At 36.1% G+C, this 13,496-nt stretch overlaps 1 protein-coding gene across 6 annotated transcripts in view; it reads right to left on the reverse strand.

The window, feature by feature from the left end:
* Positions 1-13,496, reverse strand: part of SRGAP2 (SLIT-ROBO Rho GTPase activating protein 2) — a 243,082-nt gene that overhangs the window by 25,123 nt on the left and 204,463 nt on the right. For 4 of the 6 annotated variants that reach the window (XM_026715644.2, XM_026715643.2, XM_087929376.1 and 1 more), the window contains exons 13-16: positions 12,326-12,353; positions 9,497-9,557; positions 5,724-5,801; positions 2,215-2,349 (exon numbers count right to left, since the gene is read on the reverse strand). In XM_026715644.2, coding sequence (XP_026571429.2) covers positions 2,215-2,349; positions 5,724-5,801; positions 9,497-9,557; positions 12,326-12,353 — 302 coding nt within the window. The remainder of the gene's footprint in view (positions 1-2,214; positions 2,350-5,723; positions 5,802-9,496; positions 9,558-12,325; positions 12,354-13,496) is intronic. The other 2 variants (XM_026715646.2, XM_026715645.2) reach the window with 1 other exon arrangement.

The following is a 13,496-nucleotide window of genomic DNA, read 5'->3' on the forward strand; positions in this document are numbered from 1 at the left end:
AGTAATTAATACTAGTATGGCTTTCATGACCTTTTAAATATTTTTTCATAGGATATACAAAATAAAGCAACACAAGAAATTAATGAAATATTTTGTATTGGTTGGCAAGTTACCTATAACAATGCATTTGAAAACTGAAGTGCATATTTCTACGGTTCGCTTGTATTTTTAAAGAATTGAATAAAAATCAGTATAGCAGCAAAAACATTAAAGAATTCCCAAAAATTGGTTTCCAATCTTTTTGTGAAATCAAAAGAATATTCTTAATAAATCACCTTCATCTATACAGATGAATATGGATATGGAAAAATATCCAAATCTACAACTTCATTAGAATTACAGTTAAAAATATAATGTCTTAATATTATTCCCATCTGGGACAAATCACATATCTATGTTTTATGCTTCTGCTTTTATGCATTATAATCACCCTCACTGCTTTATTGGTTTTATTTTTTTATTTTTAAAAAAGCCATACTGAGATAGGAGGAAGCATTCTTGAATGCAAAGGGTAGTGGCAGAGAGCACCCTCATAATTTTGCTTTTGGTAATTGGACATTTTTCTATCCAAATTTCAGAATGGAACTACTGAGAATTATAGTTTTAGAATGCTTCATTTATGTGAAGATGTATGAAACATATAATTATTTTCTGGGTTAACAGAACAGGACATGAAAATCTGAAGCTGGTCAAGTGTGGAAGTACTGAATACTATCCATTGTCGCAATTACATCAGATAGTCTATTACACTTAGTTTCTTAAGGTGGGTGTTTCAAAAGAAATCTTTAGCTTAATATTCCACAGGCAGATTAGCATTCCTGAATGATGAGACAAAGAGCTATGTCTACAGCAATATAATGGGAAAAAAGTGGGCAGCACAAAGCCTTGGCTTTGGAAGTTCAGAATTATTTGGCAACAAGCTACTCTTTTCATCTAACAGAGTTGAACTGTGTAGACTCATTTATTGTGAAAATGAAACTGCAGATCTTTTTAAGAGGAGCTCTCCTATATCTTACTTCAAAGGCTTTTTCCATCACGGTCCTTCTTATGCTCTGACAATGAATTCACTGTTTGCTACAGAAGTGAGTCAGCACCAAGAAGTTCACTGTAAACCTATCAGTCCCAGGGAAAGTATTAATACCCTTGAAATGATGAGGTATAAGTTACCAGCTTAATTTGTTTCCTATATGCTGCAGAAAAATACTGTGAGGATTGTCTAATATCTTTAAGGAAGATGCTGACCAGCAGACAGCAGTTAGCTGTCTTTCTGTTTCTCAAGTAAATAATTAAGTAAATGATGAAATCATATTGATCCTACACTGCCTTCAAATGATAAAGACAAAAAAGGACAAAACAATTCCTTAAAGGGCTCCCCTCAAAGTAAAAATGTTCTTCATTGGATTATTTTTAGTTTACAAATTTACCTAGCCAGTCACTTTTCCTTAGCTTAATCATATGAAATGACATTGGGAAGGATAAGCTAATAATATGGTGGGATGGATGGGGGAGTCAAGAAGGACTGGATCAAACCACCAAACAGGCAAATGTTTCAATATTTTTAAAAAAGCCTTTGTTTAAAAAGAAAGACCGATCTTTATGTCTTAAAATCTATATCCTTAATCTTATTCTTGTCTTACAAGCTATGATTATCACATTAGAGTCTACTGGGGCAGCACACAGTATCACCCTTTTAATCAGTTTATCAAAATGGAAGCCCCAGATTAACAGCAATGTGGGGTGGGATTCAGATGAACATTAAGAGAAATACAAATTGTTCTACTAGCTTATGACCTAGTGAGAGGCAAACAATGATATTTTATTCTGATTTTGTATATTTACTATCTCAGAAGCAAACTGACATGTTTCAGATCTCTTAGTCTCCTGTGAGATACTGTCAGGATTAAGGAATATTCTGAGAAGCTAGTGGTACAGTTTCTAAAAGATAGCATTAAATCACAGAAACACAGGATTGAAGAAAAGATACTCAGCTGAGATAAATAGGATGGTAATACATCACAGAGTAGAGATTAGATATAATCACTATTTCATGAGAAAATGAGCAGGGGAAGAAAATAATTTCTACTTCAAATATTCAAAGATCTTCATTTGTTTGAATCTATTTATAGGTCAGTATTAATACACACAGACACACATATAAATTATTTCATTTCCTTGCAATATTGCTAACTGGCTTGTCATTTTTGTGCTACTTACTGACACAGGCAATCAGATCATGAAAAATTTCCTTGGGGAAGAGGGGATGTTCTAGACCACGGAAATAGAGCTTTAGGACACCTGCTATTGAATCCATATCATGGTCATTTTGGTCTCCAGCCAGTGGATCTTCCCCTGGTTACCACAAAACAAAGACAACAACAACACAGAATAAATAGGACATTTGCACGTTTTAAAAAACAAACAAACTGCAAAATATGGGAGGAAGGAAAATTAAATAAGTTTTTGTTTTGAAAATGAAAACAGACATTTGGCTCAAAAATAAATATAGTTAAAAAATTAATACCCATTCTTAAAAGTGGCATCCAGCATAAGGCTAACACTATTGTAGTACTATTATTATCCTTATTTTCTCTACTATCTGCTCTTATTGGTATCATTATTATGATTATTTGCCCTGTTGCTTTGCATATACACTGAGAGCTTCTGTACTGTAGAAAAATTCCTTGTATGTCTAATCACACTTCACCAAAAACGCTTCTCTACTCTACTCTACTCTACATACTCTACTCTACTCTTAGCAACATGGTTCAAGCTAGTAGATGTTATGGAGTGACAACCCAGGCAATTCACACTCTAAGGGGATACATAGTAATGGAAAGGCTGATTTGGGGCAAAGGGGTTTAAAATGAAACAAGTTCTATTTTGAGATGTTCTGGTTTCAGAATGTTTGCAAAAATGTCAAATGAACAATGCCAATAATCAGTCATTCCTAAAAAGCATAATTAATTAGAGAACTTTCCTCAATATTCTAATCCACAGCCTTTTGATGGAACAAGAAATCTTAATAGAATTTACTGTTTTAGTACTGCATGTGCTTTGACAAGACCATGAGAAATGGATGTAGAAAGGTTAGTGTTTTATACTACACTGTCATCAAAGGTGATTTGGAATTCTTTCACTGAAAGATCAGATAGAAGAAGAATTGCTTCCATGACTGCATTGTCAGTTAATATATGATAGATCTTCCATTTTATAGGTAAACTATTTACTTTTCTTTTAGTTAAATACAATGCTCAAAAAAATAAAGGGAACACTTAAACAACACAATGTAACTCTAAGTCAATCACACTTCTGTGAAATCAAACTGTCCACTTAGGTAGCAATACTGATTGACAATCAATTTCACATGCTGTTGTGCAAATGGAATAGACAACAGGTGGAAAACATAGGCAGTTAGCAAGACATCCCCAATAAAGGAGTGGTTCTGCAGGTGGTGACCACAGACCACTTCTCAGTTCCTATGCTTTCTGGCTGATGGTTTGGTCACTTTTGAATGCTGGCAGTGCTTTCACTTTAGTGGTAGCACGAGACGGAGTCTACAACCCACACAAGTGGCTCAGGTAGTGCAGCTCATCCAGGATGGCACATCAATGCAAGTTGTGGCAAGAAGGTTTGCTGTGTCTGTCAGCGTAGTGTCCAGAGCATGGAGGCGCTAACAGGAGACAGGGCAGTACATCAGGAGACGTGGAGGAGGCAACAACCCAGCATCAGGACCGCTACCTCCACCTTTGTGCAAGGAGGGACAGGGGGAGCAGTGCCAGAGCCCTACAAAATGACCTCAGACGGTCAGAAACAAACTCCATGAGGGTGGTATGAGGGCCCAACGTCCACAGGTGGGGGTTGTGCTTACAGCCCAACACCGTGCAGTACGTTTGGCATTTGTCAGAGAATGCCAAGATTGGCAAATTCGCCACTGGCACCCTGTGCTCTTCACAGATGAAAGCAGGTTCACACTGAGCACATGTGGCAGACGTGACAGGGTCTGGAGACACCATGGAGAATGTTCTGCTGCCTGCAACATCCTCCAGCATGACCGGTTTGGCAGTGGGTCAGTAATGGGGTGGGGCGGCATTTCTTTAGGGGGCCGCACAGCCCTCCATGTGTTCGCCAGAGATAGCCTGACTGCCATTAGGTACCAAGATGAGATCCTCAGACCCCTTGTGAGACCATATGCTAGTGCGGTTGGCCCTGGGTTCCTCCTAATGCAAGTCAATGCTAGACCTCATGTGGCTGGAGTGTGTCAGCAGTTCCTGCAAGACGAAGGCATTGATGCTATGGACTGGCCCGCCTGTTCCCCACACTTGAATCCAATTGAGCACATCTGGGTCATCATGTCTCGCTCCATCCACCAATGCCATGTTGCACCACAGACTGTTCAGGAGTTGGGGGATGCTTTAGTCCAGGTGTGGGAGGAGATCCCTCAGGAGACCATCCGCCACCACATCAGGAGCATGCCCAGGCATTGTAGGGAGGTCATACAGGCACATGGAGGCCACACACACTACTGAGCCTCATTTTGACTTGTTTTAAGGACATTACATCCAAGTTGGATCAGCCTGTAGTGTTTTTTTCCACTTTAATTTGGAGTGTAACTCCAAATCCAGACCTCCATGGGTTGCTAAATTTGATTCCATTGATAATTTTTGTGTGATTTTGTTGTCAGCACATTCAACTATGTAATGAACAAAGTATTGAATAAGAATATTTCATTCATTCAGATCTAGGATGTCTTATTTTTGTGTTCCCTTTATTTTTTTGAGCAGTGTATAATATTTACATAATAATGCTAAAACAGTTTGATGTGTCTCTAAGAAGCTTGGGAAGCTTGTTTTTGAACTCAATGGTCCTTATCCTTGGCTATGTTTATTGGGGGTGTTGAAAGGTGTAAGATTTATACTTTGCATACATTTACCTTCTGTCTCACAGACAAAAATCCCATCTTTCCATGACCATATTTATTAAGGAAAATATCAAATTCAATTAATTTAAATGATTTATATATCACCCAATTTACAAAACAAGCAGCATACAAATGATTAAAAACAAAATAAGGTAAACAATATTTATAAAAGAACCACAACATCATGGTGAAAAGCAATACAAACAGACGGCAAAAGCACAGTGTATTCAAAATCCTAAACCATTTTTTCAAACAACAAATAATTCTCCCCTCCTGAAATTACTTGTGTTTAAAAAAAAGGCACAACCATACACTGAATGGTTTTCTTTTCATTGTAGGAAGGCATTCTTTTCCTTATAGGAAATTCTTAGATTGTATCCAACGACTTTTGTGGGACAAAATATGTGAGGAAACCTACCTCAGATCTGAAGAGTTCTCCCTTCTGTCACTTCCACTGAACTTTCCCCTCATTAACTTCCTGCTGTCACTATCCCATTTACTTATGAAAATGTCATAACTTAAAGTAATTTAAAATAATTTATAAGGCCTTTTAGAAATTCCATGCACCTTCAGTCTGAAATGTTTATATAGTGATGTGACAAGAAGCAGAAACCTAAGGGATTTAGATGCCAAAGATTACTGAGCATTGGGAAGTGGGAGAGGCAAGGATATGGAGAATATACTCATTACAGCAGCATGATAAACTTGGAAAAGAAGATCTTGTCCTCATTTGCAACTTCAGTCTTAGCATCTCTTAAATCCTGAAGCACAAAGAAAATGCAGCGGCAATCATAACTGCTCTTACCTCTCTCAAATGCATTTTTTATATCATTCACTTCAACCTGAGATCCAGATACCCTGAATATTCCTTCATGCTGAAGTCCTGGGAAGAAAATAGGAAGAATCCATGAAAACTGAAGGAACTACACAAATGATACCCTTCCACCTTTTTTGGTAGAGGAAACGATGACGGTCACCAATTATAGCATTCAATGATTTTGTACTTTAAATAAATTGAAACAAAATGTCTTCCAGAATAGATTTAGAGAATTGTTACACATCTGTTGTACACAAATATTACATATATGTATATATGCATATTCGTATATATGTATGTTGATATGTGAATGCATATCAACACAATAAATACATACAGATATACTGAATAATTTTTCAATCACTTCCAAACTTGAAACAATTGACATTTTTTACATCAACTAAGCCATTTTGAGTAATAAATCCAGTCCAAAAACATTCTTAGGATCTTATGATTCCTATGCCTGTTTAGACATTGTGGGTCCTCAACATCTGTGGAGATTCTCCATCATCCAGGTCATGGTTGTCCCAAAAGTGCTTTTTCAAATGGCAACTGGACTTTTGCTTCTTGTCCAAGAAACTTCTTCAGTTCTGACTGAATGATGGAAAGATTTATATTCCTTGTAGCCATCTAGTCATTAGCACTCTTTCTGAAAGTCACTGAGGCCACTAGGAGGTTTATCTGTGCCGCAGGGTCACATGAATTGTACAAATGGGTGTGGAACATTCTTAGAACTGCTGAAAGGACTCTTTGGTAAACAGGAGATAGACAGAGTCATATTCCTTGCCTTCTGTTGAGAGAAGGCTGGGCTGTTCAATCTTAAATGTAAATGTCCTCTTTGAGCCTTCTTTCAAACCAGAACTCTTCTCTGTCCAGAATATGGACGTTGCTGTCTTCAAAAGAGTGACATTTGTCTTTCTAATGCAGGCGGATTGTTGAATCCTATCCTGATGAGTTTGTTCTCCTACGTTGTGCCATACGTTTGTAAAGTGGTTGTTGTGTTTCTCCAATGTACAGATCCATACATGTCTCACTGCACAGAACTGCATATATGTGGGTCCTCAACATGTCTCTCTGTACACGTGCCTCAGTTTTTAGATCTGTCAGAGATTGTTATGAAGATTTGCACATTACATGTAGACACAAGATAAATAATTTGGTTCTCTGATTGTGGTGACCTCTCTATGTGAAGGCCAAGCCTGTACCAATGTTTATTTGGTTAGAGTGCAATTCATCTAAGGTTTGTGGTTTCTGTGACAGTCCAGCCTCTACATAGCTTTTAATAATAGTTGCTTTTCTTCTTGCTTTTTCTTTTTTTTTCCATTGACTGAATCCTGTTAGAGATTTATTACTATAAGGTGAGTTTAAAATAAACAATATTTAAATAGAAAACAGACTAAATATTGATGTTCAGTTGTATATGGGATATTGACCAATTTGTAGTGCATAGTATGATTAAATTATTATACTAATTTCAAAATTGCTTGAATTTACTACTCAATCCCTGGTAAGCCTTTCAGGCTAGATTAATCAGGAGACATTTGAAAATAAATTAGTCAAACCTTCTTTTAAGCAGCATATACTGTACATGCAATCCAAGAGATTGAGATACATAGTATATTATTCAGTCTATTATACATGATTTAGATCTATAATCTTTGATTTTTTAAAAATGAAATAATCCTTTGATATAAAATAGAGAACTTCTATTTATAGAATGAATACTCTGGACCCAGAAATATCTAAGTCTCCCACAAAAGATTTGTCATAATAGAAGTTGTACTTCTATGGATATAGTGGTATGCTTGCATTGGCTTAGAAGGAAATTAGAACAAAAACCTATACAGAAAATGCACAGCTTTGATCTGAGGCCATTTATTTTAACATTGGATTATCTCTGATTTTATTATATTTCTCTTTTCCTCCACTGTTTTTCAATTATGTGAAAGGATACCTTATTTCCTGTGAATTAGTATTTGTTCCATGCATCATTTAACTTGTGACAGCCTACAGATTTAAACAAACAGTTCTTTATTATGTAGATAAATGCATACTTCCCACTCTGATTGGAGCAAGTATATGCGTGGGTAGTGCCTGATGAAACTTTAAAATCGGAAGGAGTTTCTTATATGTCATTAAGTGACAAAGAGCCATTTCTTTCACAGTTAACTTATTACTTCTTGATTATTACAAATTACTTTTGAAATCTTTGAAGCAAAATTTAAGTATGTTGGCAAAACACAACAAAACAAACCATGTTTCTCTGAATAGGACAGGACAGAACAGAAAAACAGAGTTGGAACGGACCTTGAAGGTCTTCTTGTCCAACCCCTTGCTTAAGCAGGAAACCCTACACCATTTCAAACAAATGGTTGTCCAATCTCCTTTTAAAAACTTCCAATGTTGGAGCGTTCACAACTTCTGGAAGCAAGTTGTTCCACTGATTAGTTGTTCTAACTGTCAGGAAATTTATCCTTAGCTCTAAGTTGCATCTCTTCTTGATTAGTTTCCATCTATTGCTTCTTGTCCAGCCTTCAGGTGCTTTGGAGAATAGCTTGATTCCCTCTTCTTTGTGGCAACCCCTGAGATATTGGAACACTGCTATCATGTCACCCCAGCCTTATTTTCATTAAACAATTCCAGCAACCGTTCTTCATATGTATGTATGTATGTATGTATGTATGTATGTATGTGTATATATATATATTTAAAGTTGTAGCAACGTTTCGGCAGAATCTCATCTGCCATCATCAGGCTTCTGTATAGTGTTCATCTGTTCATCTTCTCACAGATGAACACACACACACACACACACACACACACACACACATACATATATATATATGGTATTGCTACAACTTTAAAAGCAGAACTATAATGACGTGGGAAAATGCCCGAACAAAGCTGAATACCATACATGTAAGTACCCGTGAAAACTTAAGAATATATTTATCTATCTATCTATCTATCTATCTATCTATCTATCTATCTATCTATCTATCTATCTTTGGTTATTCGGGTTTTCTCCCGCATTACGCGGGAAAAAACCCGAATAACCAAAGATCCACATACAAATACCCCGAGAACCTCACAAACACACACACACACACACACACACACACACACACACATATATTTGTTTTCTTAAGTTTTCGGGTACTTACATGTATGGCATTGGCTTTGCTCGGATATTTTCCCACGTCATAGTAGCTGTGCTTTTAAAGTTGTAAAAGCACAGCTACTATGACGTGGGAAAATACCCGAGCAAAGCCGAATGCCATATATATATATATTCATAGATTTTCACGGGTACAGGTATGCAGGTCTTGGTGTGTTCGGGTCTTTTCCCGTGTAAGATTGAGATCTCAATCTTACATGGGAAAAGACCCGAACATGCCAAGACCTGCACATACATACATACATACATATATATGAATAACCATCCATATGAATAACCAACCATGATAATTATCTCAACAGTCAAATGCTATCTAATTAGGAGCATTTTTATTGGCCAGTAAAGGCTAAAAAAGGGAAAAGACCAGGCAAACGACTGCAAACTGCATTTTTGAGCTGCATTTGGCAGAGATGTTAAGTCAAAGAAATCCTAAAACTTAACAGAGGAAGTAATGAATAAAAAAGTGACAATACTGCACACACTCTCTCTTTCATACATTTGTTTATAAATACCTTAAACCGTGTCACAATCTTCAACAATAAAGTAAAACCCTGTGATTTTGTTTCACACTTTTCACACTTACCATGTCTGCTAATGAAACGTATACAGCTCTCTACTACCAAAGGAATTGCGTGGCTGGAATCCTGGATGACAAAATGGACAAAATGTGATAAGAAAGAAAGAGAAAGAAAGAAAGAATTTTTGAACATCATATATTTTGAAATAGTCTGCCAAGGGACATCTATTTCCAAATGTAAGATTGCTATACAGTGAGTCTCATGCAAAATATATTATTCAATAAATACACATACTGGGAAGCTGGGAATAGACACATATTTATATATATGGTCAATGGTGTTTAATGACTATTACGGCAACACCCAAAAGAATAGTTTTACAGGAAAAAACTCCGCAATATACTACTAAATAAAATTAAGGCAGAATTTTAAGATTTTTTTTCCTTAAGAAACTTTTGTGATGATAACTATCAGGATATTTAAATATATATTGTTTCTACATATAGTCAGCTTCTTTAACAGTATCTCTGCCCAGTATCCCAAGATCTTTCCATGTATCATAACACCTTTTGTCTTACAGATCTGATGTCATCAACCCAAGAAAGATATGTCTCTTTTTCCATTATTTTTAGACTGCTTTAGTCTGATAAAGAAAATAGAATCCCCATTTTGGAACAGAGCTTCCCTATGTTTTTCTCAAACTGATAAGATATTTTGCTATTTTAAAATAAGTTGCCAGTATGGTCATTAGTAAAAAAAAAAAAGACAAATAATTGCTTATATTACAGAATTGACTGGGGAATAGAAAAATAGAAATTTCTGGACAAAATACTGAAGACTTTTATATGCTTTATTGTAAGCTAATAATTAAATGACAACAAACTACAAGTGAAGCCTCAAATCAAAGATGTTCTTGAAGAGGAAAAAGAAAAAAGAAACTCCAATTTCTCACTTTGCTGTGAACATATGTTATATATGTTACAGCTTCTAGGGTTCTATAAAGCATGCCGAGAGGTCTTTTGCAAAACATGACAGCGTGTAACATTAAAGATGTTCCTCCTCTGGAAGGATCAGCATTGCTGCTTTGAATATTGCCCTTGGTGGTTTGTGTGCGTGCGTGTATGTGTATGCACGCATGTACAGATAACACTTTTGCTGTGACCATCCGTGAAGCAATGCAGCTGTATATGTACACACAGGGACAAAGAACCAGAATAGCTTCCTTTAACCCTTCAAATAAGGGATATTTTGTACTAGTAAGCATTGTAAACCAGCTCTTCTGAATGCAATTTTACACCCTACTAGTTTTTCCAATAGTATGTTAAAAATTACCATGCCAAAAGTAATCAGATTGGGACAAAAAGACACTGGAATTTCTCTTATGGCCACAGCACATCTCCCTCCTCCCTTCCCGATACTCTCTCTCTCTCTCTCTCTCTCCCTCCCTCTCTCTCTCTCTCCTACCTAACAAACCAGAAAATAATGCAAGAGTGCTGACAGTAGTGCTGAAACACACAATTACAGTGAAATGGAGCAGTTAAGTTGTGAGTTATAAAGGTGAACCAAAGTGGAAAAGAACAAACTGCTCGGGTAAGTTCCAGCCATTAGAGGGCAACAGCTTCAAGTTCAAAAATTCCAAGCAGGAAGAGATAAGGGAACAATGTATATGGACCCATTCACAGACACATTTATTTGTTCTGTGCAAATAAAAAAAAATCAACTATAGATAAATGGTAGCCTCAAATGAAGTTCAGCAAATTTTAGCCTCAAAACGAATCAACAGATAATTTGCAGGGGACTTTAGTTTGCCTGAGTATTCACCTCCCTCCAGGTCCTCTAATGTTATATGCACAGCAACAACTGGACACAGGATGGGCCTTTTCACATACTGTACAATTTGGTTGATATATTACTTCAAGCTGGAAATTCACCCTAAATTGCATCCTAAATTGTAATGAAGGTAACTGACTTTCATTCATAAATACCTGGTCACCAATAAAGCTTGAAGAACAGGAGGAGGCAGGGAAACCTGTATAAAATATAGATTCTGAGCTATTTTCCACCAAGTGATATTGATGATCCTGATGAAACTTTATCTCAAAATAGGTTTCAATATTGTTGCTAATAATTTGTAAGTGAGATAAATTCTAACATAGGGTAAGCATTAATTGATTTCTCAGGAATCTAGTATCAGGTTATGCCTCATTCCGACAAATGTCCTTAGGCAGTTTCAGAAGAATGTTCCTTTTACCTTCTATGTAGCAGCTTTTTTGTTTATACATATTAGAAAAGGGATTATTGATCTGCAAACTTCACTGGATATTCTTTTGTGCTTGAGTTTTTGCTTGAAACACTCTAGTAAAGGAGAATTTGTCATAATATATGGCAGCCTGTTTTACTGTTAATAGCTCAAAAAGTCAGCAAATGCTGAAATACCTTTCTTCTAGTTTTAATTCAATGTTTTTGACCCTATCCTCCATGGCAATGGAAAATAAATCGTCTGTGTGACAACCCTTCAATATTTGAAAACTGCTTTCATATTTCACCTTAGTTGTTCTTCTTATAAGATCCTTGTTCTTTAACTACTCTGGGTTTGGTTTCCTTCACTATCTTGGTTGTGCTCTGCTGAACTTATTTGAATTGGTCATCATTCTTTCAGAGATGCAGTGCTCAGAACCAGACAGAATATTTCATGTGGGGTCTGACCCAGGCAAAGGAGAATTACTAATTAACAATTGTTTTCCATGTTCTGGAGTCTCTGCTCCTTTTAAAGCCGCCCTCAAAATATTGCTGCAAAAAAGACCAGAGTCCAGGCACAACTGACAGCAACAGCATGTTCAGTAACAGCTGACAACTATAGAGTGGTTTTATTGTCGTTTAAATAACTTTCTTACCTGCTTTCTTATAGTAGAACTGCGTCTGCTGTTGATCCAAGAATTCACACGAACCATTATCAACAGATGAGGGAGAACAGGAAGAGAAAGCAAAAGCATGTTTCAAATAAATCATTTACAACCAAAGTATCAGTTTATTTTAAATATAAATAGTTCATCAGTGAGTGGTGATAGAGAAGAAACAAAGTCAAGAAATAGTTCCATTAATTTATTTCAAGTTTTAAAATCTAATTTAAAATAAAAGTACTATAATGGTCAAACAGGCACAGCAGGGTGTATTGCTAACAGAAGGCTATACTTAACCTTTTACTTCCAATCTCAGAGAGCTTCACTATAAAGCTCCTTCTTTCTGTAATGTCATTTAGAAATTATTTAAAAGCAGTACCATGCTAAGAAATGCATACTCTTCTGGGTAATTTACCACAAGGATGAAGAAAATTCAAATTATTTTCTCTGAAACAAATTCAAACTTAATGGCGCTTTATTAAAACATGCCTTCAATAAAAAAGTAGCAGGATTGAAATAACAAGATCAAATACAAACCATCTCATAAATATGTTTGTGATTTCTTATATATTACTGGGAGACTCAGAAAGAGTAAAATGGTCATTAAAACATTTGTTTAGGTGTTCTTATGTGGAACACCTTGTCACTCATTTTAAATATATTGGAGTACAATCATATCTGCTGAGACTGTCACTTGAAGCAGAGGATTAATGGGTTTCTCAATTTTCAATGACCAAGGAATGTAGTGATATTAGAAGTCAGCTGGAGATTTATGCAGTGTATCTATGGTGGCAGCTAACCTAATGATATTTCTCAGGAGTCCTTAAGACCCACAGAAGTTTAGTTTTTCTTTATAATTTATCTACAGATCCAAGGCACTTCAACTTAATCATTTAGATGGCTCTCCTGAGGACCTGTGGAACTACACCTTGAACTGATGTGATTGAAATCCTTCCTATGGGAAAACAGAGTTGGCGCTAGACTGACTTATGACTTCTAAAATAACTCTGAAGGAAAAAAACTGGAATACATGACACACTCACTCCATACGTTTTTTTGGATGAGATAACAGTTAATACTAGTATTTGTTGTATATAGAAAATCTAATTTCAGGTAATAACTTTTCTAGGTAAACTATCACAGAGTCACTACTTAGCTGAAGTAA

The sequence above is a fragment of the Pseudonaja textilis genome, chromosome 3 (assembly GCF_049901715.1).
Source record: "Pseudonaja textilis isolate UNSWEBS1 chromosome 3, rPseTex1.2, whole genome shotgun sequence".
NCBI classification, from domain to species: Eukaryota; Metazoa; Chordata; class Lepidosauria; order Squamata; family Elapidae; genus Pseudonaja; species Pseudonaja textilis.